This window comes from Trichomycterus rosablanca, chromosome 23 (assembly GCF_030014385.1).
Source record: "Trichomycterus rosablanca isolate fTriRos1 chromosome 23, fTriRos1.hap1, whole genome shotgun sequence".
NCBI classification, from domain to species: domain Eukaryota; kingdom Metazoa; phylum Chordata; class Actinopteri; order Siluriformes; family Trichomycteridae; genus Trichomycterus; species Trichomycterus rosablanca.
The window spans coordinates 17,703,585-17,723,832 of record NC_086010.1 but is presented as its reverse complement, the minus strand read 5'-3'; the positions used below and the strand labels follow the sequence as shown (position 1 = coordinate 17,723,832).

The following is a 20,248-nucleotide window of genomic DNA, read 5'->3' as shown; positions in this document are numbered from 1 at the left end:
GTTATGGACCATAATGGGCTGCGTTCCATATAGCGGTGCAAAATGTCACGATCGCTGCGACGAGAAGTTCTCTGAAGCTTTTACTTTAATTGGATGCTTGATTACAAAGAGCTACGGGATATTGGACCTGCAGTTGGAGGTCTGAAAGGCTCCCGGATGGACTATTGAGCGCATTAGGAGCACGGCGACCAGCCAGCGCGCTCAATTTAGCAACTTTGCCGATAAAAATCGACTGCTTGCTTATGCTTAAGTAGGATTTAAGAGAGGTGTAATAATACAGCAGATGCATCCTTTGTGACGGTCAGGTACTGCGGTACAATACAAGAATGTAAGGCTATGACTTTATTCAAGCTTAAAGTACAAAACTTCACATTTCTTACTCCAGTCTAAAATGTTATCGACTAGCAGGACGTATCTTAATCTGTGTGGGAGAAAAATGGGCTTGAACATAATTAGTACGCCCCTTTATTTTCTATCTATCTAGTTTCAATTAGTTTATTTGAATCTAATTAAACTGGAAACCTAGGTTGAACTAATGGGCTGAATTTAATGAGACGTTTGACAAATGAAGTGTTGGAGATCAGATCGTGTCAGGGCGAATTTCTCAATACGACAGCTCTCAAAGCCTTTATGATGAACATCAACCTTTTGACTTTCAACTTCCCGACTCATCTGATGAGCTTTCATGACTTTCCGGCATTTATATCAGCGCAGATTGGGGGCAGAGATGAGAAGAGTGTTGCCCACTGATCGCAGCTTCAATACAAAACTGCTTGACTTACGACCAGCGGTGTGTTAATTACCCTGTTGTTACATGATCATCAGTGACAGGAGATTCAAATGAACATTAATTAATTAGCTACAGACAGAGCGGCAATGTTAGAGCTCTGATTACCGACTGAACCAGATCCTGACACCCTCACAGCTCCTGAATTCACTCGAGAGAGTCTCCTGCTTAGTGAAAGAAATGATATCTTGGTAACAAAGTCCAATCTACACCAATCAGCCATAACATTAAAACCACCTCCTTGTTTCTACACTCACTGTCCATTTTATCAGCTCCACTTACCATATAGAAGCACTTTGTAATTTCTCTGCATGCTTTGTTACCCCCTTTCACCTTGTTCTTCAATGGTCAGGACCACCACAGGACCACCAAAGAGCAGGTATTATTTAGGTGGTGGATGATTCTCAGCACTGCAGTGACACTGACATGGTGGTGGTGTGTTAGTGTGTGTTGTGCTGGTATGAGTGGATCAGACACAGCAGCACTGCTGGAGTTTTTAAACACCTCACTTTCACTGCTGGACTGAGAATAGTCCACCAACCAAAAATATCCAGCCAACAGCACCCCGTGGGCAGCGTCCTGTGACCACTGATGAAGATCTCAAAGATGACCGACTCAAACAGCAGCGATAGATGAGCGATCGTCTCTGACTTTACATCTACAAGGTGGACCGACTAGGTAGGAGTGTCTAATAGAGTGGACGGTGAGTGGTCACGGTATTTAAAAACTCCAGCAATGCTGCTGTGTCTGATCCACACATACCAGCACAACACACACTAACACACCACCACCATGTGGTGTCAGTGTCAGTGCAGTGCTGAAAATGATCCACCACCTAAATAATACCTGCTCTGTGGTGGTCCTGACCATTGAAGAACAGAGCTGATAAAATGGACAGTGAGTGTAGAAACAAGGAGGTGATTTTAATGTTATGGCTGATCAGTGTATATAAGATAAGCAAATTTTCTCAAATGGGAGCTGATTGGCTGGTGGGTCACACTGGTGCCTGAACTACAATGATCCTTACCAGGATAAAACATTTTGTCTGCCTGTGGGAAGTCTGTGTGTACATTTCTGAGCCGTATGCTTCAAAAAGCATCTGAATATTCATTAATGTTCATACTGTGTGTTAGAAGATTGTTTACGCCAGTGTTTCTGTAAACTGTGAGTAAAAATCATTAATATTCATTATTGTGTTGCTATTGACATTCATCACTCTCACGTCACATCACGGCATGTGGTCTGACCTTCAAACAACTGAACCTCTCAGAGTTCTTAAATTTCCTCAGACCTGAGTTACATTCATGACGGGACAGGTAGTTACTGCTTACACAAGATTCATTCATGGTCATGAACAATTTTGCATCTTTAGTGCACCTCATTTGCACCTTTTTGGACTGTAGGAGCAAACCAGAGCTCCTGGAGGAAACCCACTGAGACACTGGGAGAACATGCAAACTCCAGAAAGAAAGGACCCAGGCAGCTCCACCTGGGATCCAAACCCAGGACCTTCTTGCTGTGAGGCAAAAGTGCTACTGTGGGGTTCAGTAGGGTTCGGGTCGGGGCTTTGGGGGTACGAGAGTATCCAAAGAGACTTACAGTGGAGTACTGTGACAGTATACAGTCTGAGCAATTGAGGGTTAAGGGCCTTCCTCAAGGGCCCAACAGCAGCAACCTGGCAGTGTTGAGGCTAGAACCATAAACCTTTGGATTACTAGTTCAGTACCTTTATATTTTCTGCATTTAAAAGATGCTTTTTTTATCCGAAGCAACTGACATTACTGTGATAGTATAGTGTCTTTGCGATTGAGGGTTAAGGGCCTTGCTTAAGGGCCCAACAGTGGCAACCGTACTAGTCCTGTACCATAATCACTAGTGCTGAAAGTATGTGATTTTTTTAGTAATTGATGTCATGCACCTGTTAGCACTGAGTATGGCAGAAACATTCAGTCTTAATTATAATCAGACGGGGTGTCCAGATACTTTAATATATACAAAAACAACAGATCTGGGGGGGGGTAGTCTCATCACCGAATACAATCCCAGCCCTGCCTCCTTCCCACCTGAAGATGCGCCATCAACACGCTCATTTCCCAGCTGCCCCCTGGGCGAGACATGCATCACCGTGGACGGCTCATTCGGAGGAGCCACTGGAGCGGGAACATCCGTCGGACAAATTCTTCGAATGCAGCCGGCGTGCACGCTGACTAAAGTGACAGCTCGAGTCAGACGCCTCGTCGGCACCCGGGCGAACAAATGAAATCCCGTTAGCCATCAGCACACGGTTCAAATGATCGGCCGTTATTAAACATATACAACCTGAGCACAACACCAGAACTCATTTACACGGACGACAGAAACTAAATGGCTCACAGATTCTGACCGGATTCTAAAACACATGATGTTCTCTATTCATGAGGAGGCGACGCCTTCGCGCTGGTTCTGAGCAGCAGCTTTTAGCCGACAGCTATAGGAAATCGATTGTCTCCGGAGTCTGGGGGGGTAAAGGGATCAGCACGGAAAGTCTCTTCTTTTGAGGAGTGTCACCTCCAGTGCAGCATCAATAACGTACAGTGAGGAGCGTGTGAGGATAATCGTCAGATCTTAGTCCAGATGAGAGATAAATTACTACCAAAAATATACAAATTCATAAAAGCCATTCCACCAAATCGGTGCCTTTTCCATCCTAATGTATACATGTAATGAAAATTAACTTTAAAATGCGTTTTTTTTTTCCATTGAGCAAATTGCAAATTTAGGATTTATAATTTAAAACATTAATAAAACCTCCCATAACACTGAAAAAGTAGGTATTTGTTCATGTCCCCCCTCTAACACGACACTTTAGAATGAAATACAAGGAGTGAAATCTTTCAGAAATCATTTTTCCTGCATTGTTTGGCAACTCCACATCACATCTGTTTTTAATATTTATGTTTCATAAGAAATGTATAATGGTGCCCATGTGGCGCCGCAGCATATTCCGCTAGCACACCAGTGCCGGGATTCTGAACTCCTTGGTTGCCACCGGTCGGCTGGGCGCCATCTAGCGGGCATAGCTGGCAGTGCCTGCAGCGGACACAGTTCTGCTAGGGCGGGATGACCGGACTATGTAGGCGGGGTCTTCAAACGCTGTGTAAGGACCCTGATCGGCGGATAGAATTTACTAATTCTAGGTTTAAATGTCAGTCCTGTTACTTATATACAACCATCTTTTACTTAGAAACCTTGTAAAAATGAAACAAAGGTGCCTGAGATTTGACCGAAACACATTCTGAGTAGTTTCAGATAAAGAATCAAGTTTCATTTCATCCAGTTACTACACGCAAATGACACCCACATGGTGGAACGGCTCATATACGATTCATTTATCTTACTTACAGGGACTCACCAGAATGGATCTCAACACGTTCATTTGTTTTACTTAAACGTCTCACAATGGGGTAGTTAAGAGCCGCCGCTTCACCTTCTGCATGCACTTTCAACAGTGTGAGGAAACCAGAGTGCACAAAAACGCCTACGCAAACCAACATAGTAAAGAAAAATAGGATTTCCACTAAACGCTTCGTTCTGCTCAGGGTCACTGTGTGTCCAGCGCCACCTGGAAACGCCAGACACAAACGATGTAATTAAAACATAAATGCCCGAGTTGTGATGAGTCGCAGAAGCACACCATGGGCGAGCAACTGCGAGGCAGCACACGCTCGCCCACATACTCGCACCTCGGGGCAATTCAGAGCCGACAGTTTACCCGTTTACCTACTGCCTGCATTCCCAGCGGAATCCCACACAGACACGTAGGGAAGAAAACTCCAAGACGTTGACCAATAATAAGGATTAAACCTGGTTCACCATGAACAACCATCAGCATCACGCCACTCATCTCAATCCGCAGAAAGAGGATTAAGCTTTAGGAGCTCGCAAATGTGCAAATTGCTCTTTAGCTTTCCCTGAAAATCCCACAGAAGTGCTAACGCAAATCATTCAGCCTAAACTGAGGCTGTTTTCACACAGCTTAACTTCTGTTTGCATCTCCAATTGCACCGGCCAGCGCCTCAGGATACACGAGGCATTTTGCGCCCCTCCTTAAAACTCCATTATCATAATTCCTCATTACAGAGCAGCAAAAAAAGCATTTCATAGAACTCAGGGCTCATTTCTGCAAATGCAAAACTAAACTACACAGTCACACACTAACAGGCTAATAAATCGGCTTTAATGAAACAGATTTAAGTGGCCAGCGTGAGCTTTTCTAGGCCAACTTTAAAATGTTAGGAAGCAAAGACCACATCCTAGATCTGCAAGTATCCATTAGTTTCCTATATCAGAATTTATTCAGTCAAAATCTAATCATTAAATTGAATAGTTCCAGTACAGCTGGTGCAGAAAGAGACATGAAATCATTTATTTACACTAACTGCTTCATCCTTTGCCATCCAGTGCCACCTAAAAACACTGGGCTGGAGGCAAACAATGATTTTACCATCAGTATTAATTTCACAAAACAGGAACACCCAAGCTAGTCCTCTCACTCCACCTTCTACATGGACACAGGAAGGTCCCACTATTCTTTGTTGGTGTGGTTAGCGCCAGTCTTCGTTACAGCTGAAGTAAAGCGAAGTGCCAACGTAAGCCGTGACGATGTAAGCTTGCTTGGCTTTTAATTTTTGGCACAGTCACATTTGGTGGTTCTTGGATATCATCTGACTATCAGCATAAAAAGACTGAGGAGTAAGATGTTGTCAAACTAGCCCTATTTATATGAGCACAAAATCCATCAGCAACTCTGCTTAATCAGATAATCAGATAGACAGACAGACAGACAGACAGATAGATAGGTTCCTCACTTGTATATATTGGTTATAAGCTGGGAGGGTGGAAGGAGGAGTAATCGCTCGTGTCTGAGAGACGCTTATAGTCCGGATTTAACTCCATCTGATTTCCACTTTTTTGGACACTCAGAGAAGATTCAGGGGAAGAAGATTTTCATGTGATGATGATGTGAAAGCAAAGGTGCATCAGTGACTAAAAAGTTGGTAGGACTCTGGGAAAAATGCATCGGAAGGTGACGATGTAGAAAAGTAATGTTATTTGTTTTTGAAATAATAAATAGTGTGGAAACTCTTTGAAGAAGCCTCATAATTTAACCAAGCAAATATTCAGAAGCCACTACGTTCAGTTACAAACTCAAATTCATGACAGTATTTTGGACAAAGACGGAGAGGTAGAAAAAGATTTCTGCAAGAATCAATAGGCAGAACTCAAAGGCTGACGTATTTATCAAAAACACGTCCTTTACGAGTGCAGACTTTTAAAGTTTGAGCTTTTCATTTTTGATATACGGCACTGCAGTTCCAGCACCCTTAATAAATCAACAAAGCGTGAATTTAAGTGTCAATGTTCTCCAGAGATGAACCTAAATGTAAAATAAAACTGTGCTGGTTGAATCTGACCTGCTGTTTTAAAAGGGGAAACCAATCTGTGCTCACTTAGAATTCTGTATTTTGTAAAGACGTCACTGATGGATGAGTAAAAACTTCAGAACAAACATGATTTTGGGAGTATCGAGCCCACAGATTCAGCTCTGTTGCCCCTTGCATGTCTTGCATGTAAAAGAAGAATTTCCCGTCTGAACGAAAGAGCTCCGTCGGGTTTCTGCCATTTCCTCTGTTTGTTCTGAGCCGCGCTGTTTGCATCTGATATACGAGTTAAGACCTTATAAAAATAAAGCTCCTGCGCAGCTAATGTGCTTTTAATGGCTTCTAATCAGTCTGCCAGATGAAGCTGCTGCCAACTGGGTTCGGAGCGAATGTAAACAATGGTCGTGAACTACGTTTCAGCTGGGGTCAGATCCAAACGATAATATTTACGCTTCGGCGTGTCAGAGCGCTGCTGCTGCTGCTGCTGTGAAAATGCCAAATCTGTGATGACGCCCAAACGAAAACAATTGTGGTTGGCGGCACACGTGTCTGAGAAGGCGGCTCCTGACCTGTAGCCCGACAAAGCCAGCGTGGGTGTCGTGCAGCAGGTTACCAGAGTGCACAGAGAAATTTAGCAGTCCCAAAAATTCTGCACTAAGAAAAATTCAGTAGAAAATGTGAGAAGAAGCTTATCAGTGCTCGCTGGAGCCTGGAACTTAAGAGTTCGAGCTTCTGAGTTTCAGTCTCAGTGGTGCTACCGTTATGGCCAGGTACTTAACAAACAGCTGGCTGAGTCTGAGTTCTGAGTACGGTTATACGTGCATGGAAAACATAGCTGGAACACACAGTACATAGTTGTTACGGAATTACACTAGTAATCAGAATGTCACCAGTTTAAGCCCCACCACCTGCTTTTGGGCCCTTGAGCAAGGCCCTTAACCTTCAATTTCTCAGACTGTATACTGTCACTGTACTGTAAGTCACTTTGGATAAAGGCGTCTGCTAATTGCTGACACTGTAAACGTAAATACAGCCAGAATTCTGTGCTTTAGTTCCCTGTACATCCATACTGGGCATTTCCACACCAGCTGACTGTAAATGGCAGGAGTTCCAGGATGAAAAATGAGCAGCCGAGCAGAAAGGTCATCCTATAGAGAAGCGTTTAGACCCTTAACATTTCCGTTTCTCTGCTTGTAGGGTCACAGAGGACAGGATCGACCCACTTTCACCATCTCTAAGCAGACTGAGACTGAGAAAGGACCAACAGCTAGGAGTCAGAGTGCCGTATTTAGAAACGCAGACCTCGGGTTAATGGACGGAATACTGCAGGCTGCCGGTTGGCACTGCGTTTAGAGAGAGGTTATCTCAGCTCGTACTTCTGCTCTGGTTTCTTTTCTAGGCTCGTGTGTACGTAAGAGCTAGAAAGGCTTCAAGATAAAGACCAGCTCACACAGAGCTACGGGTTTCTGCTCCCTCACTAAATGCTTCCTGGTCAGGGTTGAGGTGAATGTAGCACCACCCAAAAACACACATCACAGAGCGACACGCTTACATACCTGGAGAGAGAATTCAAGCAGGCAGTGCATCTTCTGCATGTTTACTGAAAGGTGGGAGAAAACTAAATCATTTATTTAACTAACTACATGGTTAGGTATGCTGGTCAGGGTTGCAGTGGATCCATCACCACCATGAATCACTTGGCAAAAAGCAATTATTATTATTATATAATAATTCACCCTTAACATGGAGCCATGCATTTTACACTCATACAACTAAGAAGACATTTTACCTTCTGCATGTTATGAATCTGAGAGGGAACACACATGGACAAAGTGAGAACATGCTAAACTCCAGACAGTGACTGAAAGAGGATTAAATCCAGGTCCAGAGGAGAATTTTTGCCCCATTTACACAGGCCATGTGATTTGGGAATACTGCTGTCATGAAGGGTTGAGTAATATATCCCAGGTACCACTGTCATTACAGGATCAATGTTATGACACTGATCCTGCCTCAATTGCTCAGTCTTCATCAAAACAGCTAAATTATTCTTTAAAAGCAGGGCAGACTCCATTCTAAAAGATTAAGACCACTATTCAGTGATAAATGTCCACCTCAGAATCATGAGTGCATTATTAAAGGTGAATATTAACAGGCAATTTGCTTTAGACCTGATAACAGGCCACACTTACCATAGTGAATGACAGTGTTGGATAATCAGATGCCTCACTGTACAGAAGTGCCTGCACATGAGAACATTGCCAGATGATGCCCCCTACTGACCAGAAACACTGGACATTAATGCCAAGTTTAACACGTGTCTTTTTTTATGGCAAGAAATGTATTAGGTCTTTATAATCTGGGCGGTTTTATATTTTCGATTTTATTTTTATGGCTGCAAGGTAGGTTAAGACTTAAGGTCAAGGTTCTTGTGTTGTCTTGGACATATACACTCATTACAAAGCCCAAATAAGGTATTTAAGTTGCTTTCTCTTCTGTGATTTTTACAGTTTCCTAGTAACGATGAAGCTCCAGTTTGAGCTAATTTGCAGCATGACTGTATTTGACAGGGTCCGATTCCATTTAGCCTCAGCAGCATTAACAATAAGAAGCAACCAGCTCAAACCACCAACAGCTGCCAAAGACCAACTACAGACCACCTGTGGGGGAGTGGTAACTCCACAAGTAATCAGAAGGCTGCTGATTCAAATCCCACCACCGCCAAGCTGCCCACTGTCGGGCTCCTAAGCAAGGCCTTTAAATGCTGGAAATGTATTCAGTCATTGGCCACAAATAAATATAAATGCAAAGACCAACTATTCAATGTATAAAAACATACAAAAATATCGTTAAGCACTTATGCTTATTTCATTTGTACTTATTTACCTTATTCACATTAATCTGCATGTTTGAACTCACTATTTACTACACACACTCTACAAAGTTCCTGCAGAACAAGTGTTCTACAGCCTAAGAGCACAGCACACAATACACACCTACTAGATTGTCACTAAGGATTGTGGCACCGAAATGAACCACATCTGGATTAACATGAGAACCAGTGAGTGAGAGCAAAGTTTGACTTTACTGTAATAAATGAGGGGGGAAAAAAACATCCTCACAATTAAAAATACACCATCTTTACACACCATTCATTCAAATCGGGGTCACTGTCGAGCCAACGCTTCATTTGAGCGCATTTCAATACAGTATTTGTTTAACAATAATCTTACCAGAACCACAAAATGGTTAGGATGCCCGTTTATATTGCTGGCACTGTTTCCAGACAACAGTCTCTTTTTTATTAACATGATTTGGTCAGTTCATAAATGACACACATTGACTAAGTAGAGAGATGGAACCTGTGACCGTGCTGCCACCTCCAGCACCTATTCGACTGACTGTTCATCTATAGATCTACAGAGACTGAGTCGAAGTGTGTTTGATGTGATGCACTAGGCTGCAACGTGTGTAGATCACATTAAAAAACAAGACAGTGCAAAATACTTTAAATAACAAGCTTTTAGAACTGCATTTTTCAACATACAATGAAATTCATACTTCTGTTTTAAAGCTGCTACGATACTATGTACATCTCTCTCAGACATACACACACACACACACACCACTTCAAAAACAGTATATCTACACCTTTGTCACATCAACATCTTTAAGCGTTTTCCTATATTCACAAACGCCGTGTACCGTTGGTCATGCCAGGTGCCGGTGCTCCTGCGCGTTCGGTGGGTTTCACGTACAGTTTGATAACATTCTGTGGTACCACAGAACAGCAGGCTCACGGCACACGTTGTGGATGCTGTACGATTTACCTGATGAGCAGAAACAAAATAATTCAATAATATACCAGCTAAGGAAGTCGCTGATTAACACGCTAACCGATAGACGTCCGAGTGGAGATACAGATCTGGACGGAGTAAGACTACTGACGTGAAGCACCCACAGTGTGCGGGCATCAGTTTAGATTCTGAGATTCGAATCCAACCAGGTGAACTTTTTAATGCATTATTATCATTTAAAAATGATGTAAGTGTTTGCATTGTGCTCTAGTATGAAATAAAACTGTGCTTAAGTCATAATAGTCACACTAATGTTGCATTTTTATTCATTATGATGAGCTTGTTTCGTTGGTGCTTTTAACAAACTATTTGCTTCGGACTTTCTGAATATCGAAGTGGCTCTGCTCGCAGTGTTTATGTCCATTTTAGGACCAGTGGACGACACACTGGACTTAATTTAGCACTTTACACAACTGTCATACATAAACATATCTACTCAATTATTTAACCCACATATGTATAGTTATTTAGCAGTGTCTTTATATAGTTATAATTACAGTTGTATAGTTATTTATTTTACACAACTTTACAGACATTCATAGGTAATCCCATTCATATTAATATGCTTATTATTACATTTTCAGCATTTAGCAGACGCTTTTATCCAAAGCGACTTACAGAATGAGCGGAACACGATGAGCAATTGAGGGTTAAGGGCCTTGCTCAGGGACCCAACAGTGGCAACTAGGTGGTGGCGGGGCTTGAACCGGCAACCTTCTGTTTACTAGTCCAGTACCTTACCCACTGAGCTATCACTGGCCTATTATTATTACTATTACTATTATGTATATAGTACTATGCACATAGACATAATACCATATATGTAAATAGCTATAATTATAATTATATATTATTCAAATTATACTTTATTATTCAATAAAGACCTCATAAATATCAATATGAAGCTTAGTGATGTGTTTTATATTTTGATGAAATGCTTGTCGGTTATTGGTTAAAATAAACGTGCAAAATTTACATCCACATTAAAATGCACTTTAATTAAAGCAAATGTCACACAAATAAATCTGTTTCTTACCTCGAGGCGTCATGAACGTACATCCAGCGTTGTAAACCTGCATGACGCCGTCGATTTCCACACGTACACAACTTGAATTTACATTAAATACCTTGATTATAAAAAAGACGGAAGGATTAGAGATGTAATCATACACCCAGCTTATCGTTTCATTTATTATACTTTTACAATAATTCCTAATAATATTTTTTAAAAAGTCTTTGCCACTTGTTAGTTTCTTGTATTTTCAATTCAAATGCTCAAAAAATATTTCATAAGACAAAGACAACTCAATAAAATACTAAATAATGTTTAATACACGATATTAAAGGCTTCAATTACAAGTGGCTATGCCTGAGGGAGAGAGGGAGTCATGTGCTCCTTATTGCTCCTCATTGTAAGAACACACCACTTACCGTTACTGCATTATGATCCACCTGCTCGGGTTTCTTCATATACGAGCCCAGGAGAATCTTGCCACTTGAGAACTTGTCGTCCTGAAGGTCAATCATGTGACCCATAGCTCTTCCAGCATGGCAGTGCCAGTGGAAATCATCGATGCTAATGACCCGACCAGCTAGCAAAAAAGTCACATATTAGTGCCCAGTGTATTGTGTAAAGTGAGATTCATTAACACACAGGCTGGGATTTACATACTCTTTGACACTGCGGGCCATATGTGATTAAACCAAACACAGATGTTGTCCCAGTCCTCCACTTCCAGTGTGACGGGCTTCAGCGGAGAGCCGCACATACCACAGTCTGACAGAAAACGTGGTCTGGGCTGCGCCTGAGTGACTGTCCTGGACGATGGTAAATCTGTAATCGAGCACAGAATTAAGCGAACGTGCATCATGCATTGTAAACAATAAACTGACTGCATTGAATGCGTGGTACTGAAGAGCTCAATGAGCTTCACACAGGTCGCAATCACTACACACACTGCAAAGCATCAGCTGAAGGACGGAATCTAAAAAATGTTCACGTACCAGCCAAGTCATGTTCCTCAAACCTCTCCAGCTCAATCATCGATGAGGGACCACTTCTAAAAGCAGTATCACTAGATAAATAATTCAAATAAACGATTCATAACAAGCGTTTAAACATTTCCACATCAAACGATTACCAAGAAATTGAGATATAAAAGCAACCTACTCATACGCTCTGTTGGATCCACTTGAAAAGCGAGCGTTTGTTTTCTTTCTGTCTGACTCTGTGGTAACGCCACTCGCACAGACATCAAATGTAGCATAGCTGCTCCCTTGTTGCTGCTCATCATTCAGGATATTCTCACTGGATTGTTCCGACTGATCCTCAAGCGAGTGCAGTAACTTTCTGCGCCCTTTCTGTTTCACTTTCAAACCTTTTACAGTCGAGGATCCGGTCTTTCCAGACGCCAATAAGGCATCGAACGCGGCCAGTGACCTTTTGAAAGACTTTGGTGTTTTAATCACGTTCATTTTATTTCGTTTCTGAGCCGGACCCGCTGTCTTTTGTGGGCTGGCCACACTCCGAAATACATCGTCAGGAGGGATCATCTGTGGCCTGGACTTGACGGAGGGACGGTTCTGTGATAGCGGAGGGCGCTCCACAGGTTCCTGAGCCTCGGGAACCTCCCACCAGTTACTGGGAGCTCGTCTCTGGCGTTTTTCTGGAATGATCTCAGGTTCCTTGTTCACGGCTGGAGGACGTTTCTGAGCGGATTCACACACGCTGTCCCGAGTGTAGGTCTTAGCGAACAGCCTTTTATCTCCTGTCAGAAAATATTCAAATATGCGCGTCTTAGTATGAACGACCTTTTAACAACAAAGCATATAATACCCATAATAACTGGAAGCAGAATAATTAATGCAGCTTTAATATCAGGTAACAAGTATTACCCTTACAAAACCATTGCCTAGCATGTTTATATCATATCTCCCACTAAGCAGTCTGACTGTAGTTAGCGTTCTTGAAATACTAATCATCACAGCTGCATTTACTTTCTTATTTAATGCTGATTTACACCCCCCCCCCCCCTTAATTAATAAAATACAACCACATTGGCAGGGCCAAAAACAAGCCTATTTAAGGATTAAATTTTAAAACCCTGCATTTGGAGATGCTAAATTGTCCGTGACTGTGTTTGACATTAAGAAATTGTGTAACCAGTGTAACCAGTATCTACCTGTGCTGTCATAAAAGTAACCGAAGTGTGTAAACCGTGACTTTAAACTCCTAATAAACAAAATAAATAAATATATAACAGCCTATCAGAGACATGATTTAATTGTGTGGCTGTACCGGGCGTTGAGCTGCGCCACCTAGGAGAACTATGATGCACTGGACTCGGTTGCTCAGCAGCTGCATCATCTTCCGCTTCTTCTCCTCTCCTCGTATCTGGACTCATCTCATGCTGGCTTGGAGCTCCTGCCTTGGGTTTCCGCCTGCCCCCGGCTGCCTTTGCATTTTTCCGTTCTGTATCAGGTCGCGACTTCTTTAGATTTTTCGGCGCTTCTCGGACACTCTCAGGTTTGCGCTCTTTGTTCTGGCTCTTCTGGGAAAGCCTGGGCGACCGCTGCTCTGTAGAGTCTGTTACCACCGCCGGTGCTTTTCTGCCCGTTTTCTTGTTCGGTTTGAGCTCTAAATGCTGAACTGTGTCTCTGTGCTCCTGAGGGCTGTGTTCCTGCTGCTGCTGCGAGAGCCACCAGTCTCCAGGCGGTTTCCTCTTACGCTTGCTGGTCAGAGAAGCCTCTGCAGAAACATCAGACTCGGGCACTGGGAGCTCCTTTATCTTTAATGCTTCTTTTGCCTTTTCTGTTTTCTTCACTCTTGCTGGCTTCTTTGAAGCGGGTGGCTTGGTTAAAGGCTGTTTAGGTATTTTTTCAACTGTCACACAAAGAGAAAAGGTTAGAGATTAAAAGTTCAGTGTAGACCAGCGATATTCAAACAGTTTGGACTCTATAAACCTGGTCCCACTGTGATTTACAAGATAGAACATAAACCCTCCACAAGGGGGTGTTTGCATACAAGTTTATTTAGTTATAATTATTTTTCTCTGCAATCCACTACTTTATTGGCTTTTTTTGGTTTGGATAAACCCTGCGCTAACACACCACCATGGAGTGCTTAAGCTTGTGAGGCTGAATCTCAGAAGAGCTGCAGACCAGGCCAAGTGACCACACAAACACAATTGGCCGAGTATGACGGAGGTAAGGTCGGACAGGGGGTCCTCCTGCTCAACATATCAGAGGGGCTTGTGTTCAAACAGCTGTCACTGATCAGGAAAATAAATAAATTGGATGATAAAGGGGATTATTTTTTATTTTATGAGCATTTATACCCTTATCCTTTTTAATATACTGTAAATTCTGGATAGTTATAGTGTGTCAATAATAAGAGTCAAAGCTGCTTTTAAAACCTCTCTTAATAATTACACACGTCATAGGAATTAAAGTGATGAAAGCACAAACCCGTGGTGGTATTCTGGCCCTCTGGTTGTATATTACTATCTTCTAAATGTGGTCCTGTATGGCCCTGGATCTCATCCACACACTCCTGCACTGCTTCAGTTTCCCGATTTTTCCTCATTCTCGTTACAGTCCTGTCTTTAGAATTCTTCTTTAGTTTGGCCGTGCCGACACATTCAGACTCAGATGAACTCTCTTTATTAGTAGGTTTGACTTTGTTGGGTTTCTTCTTCACATGTTCTGCAGGTTCGTCCTGTCTGTTCATGGGTAATTTGGCAGATTTCTTCATCGGAGTTGCTGGTTTTTTGCTGGCGTCACCGGCAGCTTTTCTTTGTTCGGTGCCGAGCTGTTCGGTATTCGTTTTACCTTTTGTTTTCCGTCTACCTGTAATAATAAAATACATATTATTATTACATTATAAAAAAGAAAAGAAGATCCTTCCATAATACAGCACAAAAATAACCTGTACATACCAGCTGTAGGAACTTTTTGTTTGCTCTGTTCAGTCAGACAGGAGGCGCTCTGTGCAGTTCCAAGTTCTTCACTGGCCTCCGTTAAAGTCTCCCCGTGTCGGTCTGCGGCTGCTGGAGCCGCATCCTCCCTAGTGCCGATGTTCTGATTCTTTCCTCGCTTGGTCTTTGTATTCTGTGTCACTGCACCAGGTATACCTTTACCCTTTTGGGCCTCCTCAGTCCGCTTTGGAGAAGCTGATTTGCTGTTTAATGCTTTCTTTTTAGCACTGTGCTCAGGTGCAGGTTTGCCTTTCTGACCTGACTCCGTCTTCTTTGGAATGACGAATCGAATGGGAGCGTCATCGTCCAGGATCATAAAATCATCCTCGGATACGAGTGGTGACGGAGCGTTGCATTTAACAGGTTGAGATTTCCTGCAACTAATAATTAAAGAGCCTTTAATTCGTTTTTAAGCTCAAGGATTAAAGGATTAAAATCAGTGCACAGTAAACACATAATTCTATCTGGGTGATAAATAACCACTTGGATGTAATTATTATCATAATAGGATGTGACAGGGATGACCAAGATTAGTAGATAAGCCATTTCTGCTCAAACAACACTGTAAAATCAGAGCCACTTAAGTAAGCCAAGTACCCTCTCCATCCTGGTGTATGGTTCTGCCCAAACATGCTTCTCAGGCATTTAAATGCTTCAATATGCACCTGAGAAGCGTTAAGGCAGCTCAAGGTACATTAAGTAAAGATATGTGATATGTAATATAATAAACTATTATGAAAGTAGAAGTAGAAATTAGGAAAGTGTATTATTATTATTATTATTATTATTATTATTAGCAGTAATACTACAAATCTTAGTTACAAACGCACCTTTTCATTCTAAGCTGTAAGGCACTAAAAAGCTTCTGCTGGAACGACGGCTCTTTGCCCTCCACCTCTAATCCCAGCTCTGGTGCCTGGCTGTTCAGATTCCCCTCTGGAACAGATTCCGGCTGACTGTTCCGAACCGAAACCGAAGACGATACACCTGGGCTCTCCTCCCTAAACAGACAAGCATTTTATATATCCATAAAAACATTTATTATTCCATATTTTATACATATATAGAAATTATATAGAAGTTCCCTCACTTTTGGAATTCTTCAGGCTCCTCCGATCTGGGCGCGTTGACCGTCTGGGGCTGATGAACGACAGCATCCAAAACCTTCAGAGGCGTCGAGCTGAAGAGAAACACAATAAATCCGTTCTAAATAACGTATGTACTGGGCTTTACGGTGAATCAGGGAATCAAAACCACACAAGACATGAACTGACCTTGTTACAGGAACAACATGCTGTTTCGTGGGCTTTTTAAGCTCCATCCGTGCTGGTGGTGCCACCTCAGACTCACTGCTTTTTAAAAAAGTAAACAGAACGTACGACACACTTGTTTGTTTATATAGGAGGTTTAATATTTTTGAACAGCAGCAAACTAATGACAAAATAACAGACCAACCTTGTTAAATCCGGATCTGTGGGCTTTTTGAGCTCCATCCGTGCTGGTGGAGACACCAAAGACTCACTGTCGCTTTGAAAATAAAGGAAACAAAATATATATACATAAAACAACTGAAATATTTTATTTAATTATGGAGTTTAACAATGTTTGACAGCTGTCAATTAATGCCCTACAAAACAGGCCAACTGACTAACCTTAGAGGAACAAAATCCACCTCTTTCATGGGCTCGATTTCTGTCTGTGCTGCCGGACTCAACAAAGTTTCACCGTCCCTTAAAAAAAAGGTATTCAGACACGTTTAAATTCTGGATTCTGGGGTTATTAATGTTTCTGGATATCACTAAATCAATACATCTGCACTACAAATCAAAGTACTAACCTAGTTACAGGAACATTATCCTGTTTTGTGGGCTTAATAAACTCTTGGTGCGGTTGCAGACACACTGAGATACTCTCCCTTAAAAAACAAAAGACAGAAATTACTTATGTTACTGTTATAATTGTAAAATTAACCTACACCACTATTACCGTGCGCTATTATCCAACTGACGTTCAGTCCAACTGTAACATTTTAAACACATTTAGACGTCAGTAAATTAGGCAACATGCAGCACAGACCAAACGAACCTTGTCTCAGGAAGATCATCATTTTTTGTGTGCTTTACAAACTCTAACCGTGCTGGTGGAGACACCAAAGAGTCACTCTCCCTGTAAAAATAAATAAATGTAACACATTGGACAGAATTAGTGACGTGTGCCCAATGTGATGGGAAACTCCCATGTATATAGCAAATGTAAACATCAATAAATAAATACGACGTGACATGTTTCGACGTGACATGCTAAGACATTTGGTTAAAAATCCTTGTATTACTAACAGACACGTCTGAAATTCTTACCCCTGGAGGATCTCCTCTGGAGATTCTGCTCTATGATTGGATGTCGGCTTGATTAAGTCACCACCAATTGGCTCCTCATCCTCGACGAAGAGCAACGGGGTGGTATCAGGCCTCTCCGTTTCCTCTGTGACCACCTCGACCGTTAACAGCTCAATAGGGCTGGATGTGGTGATGGGTGCAATCACATCGAGGAGGCTCTCTGATTCAAGTAAGATATAGCAAGGAATTAGAAATAAACATCCCGACACACCTGAATTTGGGTTATAAAGTCCACTACCATGCTCTGCTAAGAGAAAGTTATTTACCTTTACCATTTAAATGCTCAGTGTGAATGTCAATTTCTGCCACCAAAGCATCTGAGGCCTAAAAATGGGAATCAAAGCAATATATCAGTTTTAATCAATGTCATTGAGACAAACAGGGATGTGCTAAATGTCAAAAGTTTACAATAAGCGGGCAGACTGCTACAGAATAGTATACACTCCTGTCATCGATTAATGAAACCAACCTTAAGACCAACTTGATACTGACAAAAAAATAACACAATATAGTCTAATCTATTATCTATTCACTCAATCCTACATGACTAGTAATAGCATGACTTTACACACCTTGAGGGGACTGATATTCTCTGTGAATAGTAAGGGCGGCTTCAGCTGTACCGAGTTGCTTCCGGTCACTTGTTCATCCAAACCAGGGGTCTTGGGCAACGGGGAAAGCAGAGGCGTACCAGGACCCGAGGAATCTAAAGCACAATTTACTCACGTTATTACTGATGTAGTGTATTAACATCACCGGTCATCAGAATTAAATACACAACTTACCTAAATCATCAAAAATATTATCAAGGTCCTGCATGGTGAGGAGCTCTTTTATCTTCACCTGACATGAAGAACTGGAAAAAGAACCGGACAAATGTTCACGTCTTTTAATTACATACTCCGTGAAAGCACAGACACTCATTTCATGTACTAGGAATATTTTTATAATCGTGACAGGCCTTATGAGTCACAATCTTTTTTTTTTTATTCATTACTCATCAGGAACTTTATTCTGATCAGGCTCAAAGAAGGCCCAGAGCCTATACTGAGCACACTGGGTGCATGCATGTCAAGAGAAGACCATGGACATGGTGTTTTGTGAAATAATGTGTTGCAATGATACTCACTTTTCTTCTGTCTGGAAGTAACGGAGTTTCTTTTTGGCTCTCCCCTAAATAAAAAAACACTAAAGTTAATAACAGCTCAAAAACTAACAGGTTATTGTTTACGTTCACTAATCAATATTTGAAATTTACATATTCAGCATTTAGCAGACGCTTTTATCCAAAGCGATTTACAGTTGTGACAGTGTACTGTCTAAGCAATTGAGGATTAAGGGCCTTGCTCAGAGGCCCAACAGTGGCAACCTGTGGTGGGGCTTGAACTGGTAACCTTCTGATTACTGAACCAGTACCATAACCACTAGGCTACAGCTGCCCTACATAACCTGCCCTAAAATAACTTACTGTTATAGCTATTATAATAATATTTCTATTTGACTGGTCACTTAAATTTAAAAGAGTTAACATTTATGTACACTGAATTTTAAAATGTTAAAAATACTGTATATATATATATACACACAGTCACTAACAGTACATTACAGCTGTGCTCCCTCTTGTGAGGATAATGCACTAATATCACCTGGTAAACATGATTGTGTTTCTGTCATAAAATAAACTGCATGGATTCTATTATTGTTGTGATTTTAAATGAGCCACATAAGCTGCAAAGCTCTACGCACCACTTTTGTACTGACTGTTGTGGTACAACAGTTTAACATTTAGCATTAGCTCACATGCTAGCTAGACCCACACTAACAGTAACAGTTCAGGTTCTTAACTAACATGTTATTACAGACGTTATAAGTGATTATAACATGTAGTTTAATTTTACTAACCAGGTTCATCATTTTTCGCTCCATGGCAGACTGAATTCAGCGCGCGCACTGTGATGCTAACTGCTAAGCTAACTTGGCTAGCTTCGGCTCCGTTATTCTGACCGATTCATTACTTTGTTTTTAGCAGCCGGCTACAAGTCCGTCATCAAACAAAATACAAAATTCGACACCAGTAGCTTAAATGTAAAATAACCTAACATTAAAACTGTTCATATTTATAAAAACGTGTTATTTTGTATTAGTTATTTAAATGAAAGTAACCAAACACGGACTGTTAAAAGCTAACGGGCTAACCAAACATCAACACAAATTCCCGCGTTCAACTTGTTCTGCACTATGAACTCGGTTCAGATCAGGCGAGTGATGTTAAGTGCCGCCACCTACCGGCCGCCAGGACAATAACAGTCTCATTCATTTCTACTGTCGTGTTTACATTTTCAGCATTTAGCGACTTACATTCGAGTTACAATATGCTGTCTGAGCAACTGAGGGTTAAGGGCCTTGCTCAAGGGTCCAACAGCAGCAGCCTGGCAGTGGTGGGGTTTAAACCCCAGCGACCTTCTGCCCATTACCAGCCCAGTACATTAACCACTAGGCTACAGCTTGCCTAGTAACAGTGCAAATGCCTGAACACGTCTAGTCTACGTTTTGCAAGTTTTAGAAGTAAAAAATAAGTTTACGCATTCTATAAAAAGGTTGTTCTCAAAACCAACTTTTTCTACAGACCCCAGATCTACAGTAAAATTCCAGATTTAATTTTATAACACGAACGAGCCGTAGTAAATCTCAGTTTCATGTATTTATTTCAACAACAGTCAAATATGTTAACATTCATTCAATCATATGTATAAAAAACACATTACACATTAAATGTCTCATTTGATTTAATTATAAAATACGAAATGCTGTG

At 41.6% G+C, this 20,248-nt stretch overlaps 1 protein-coding gene across 5 annotated transcripts; it reads right to left on the bottom strand.

The window, feature by feature from the left end:
• Positions 1 to 9,468: 9,468 nt before the first annotated feature.
• si:ch211-161h7.4 (titin) lies at positions 9,469 to 19,548 on the bottom strand. 5 transcript variants are annotated; one of them, XM_062985954.1, is made up of 22 exons: positions 19,339 to 19,548; positions 18,566 to 18,609; positions 18,222 to 18,292; positions 18,009 to 18,142; positions 17,703 to 17,760; positions 17,398 to 17,596; positions 17,126 to 17,206; positions 16,878 to 16,955; positions 16,693 to 16,770; positions 16,496 to 16,567; positions 16,315 to 16,392; positions 16,131 to 16,220; positions 15,871 to 16,041; positions 15,002 to 15,420; positions 14,532 to 14,912; positions 13,363 to 13,947; positions 12,235 to 12,832; positions 12,069 to 12,139; positions 11,737 to 11,898; positions 11,496 to 11,656; positions 11,101 to 11,191; positions 9,469 to 10,037 (listed from the first exon to the last, which is right to left on the bottom strand). In XM_062985954.1, exons 1-22 carry the CDS (start codon positions 19,360 to 19,362, stop codon positions 9,958 to 9,960), a joined length of 3,726 nt encoding a protein of 1,241 aa, XP_062842024.1. In that variant the 5' UTR covers positions 19,363 to 19,548; the 3' UTR covers positions 9,469 to 9,957. The 5 variants fall into 5 exon arrangements, with proteins under 5 accessions (XP_062842024.1, XP_062842028.1, XP_062842027.1 ...); XM_062985958.1 differs by having other exon boundaries at positions 12,069 to 12,124; XM_062985957.1 differs by having other exon boundaries at positions 15,002 to 15,414.
• Positions 19,549 to 20,248: the final 700 nt, after the last annotated feature.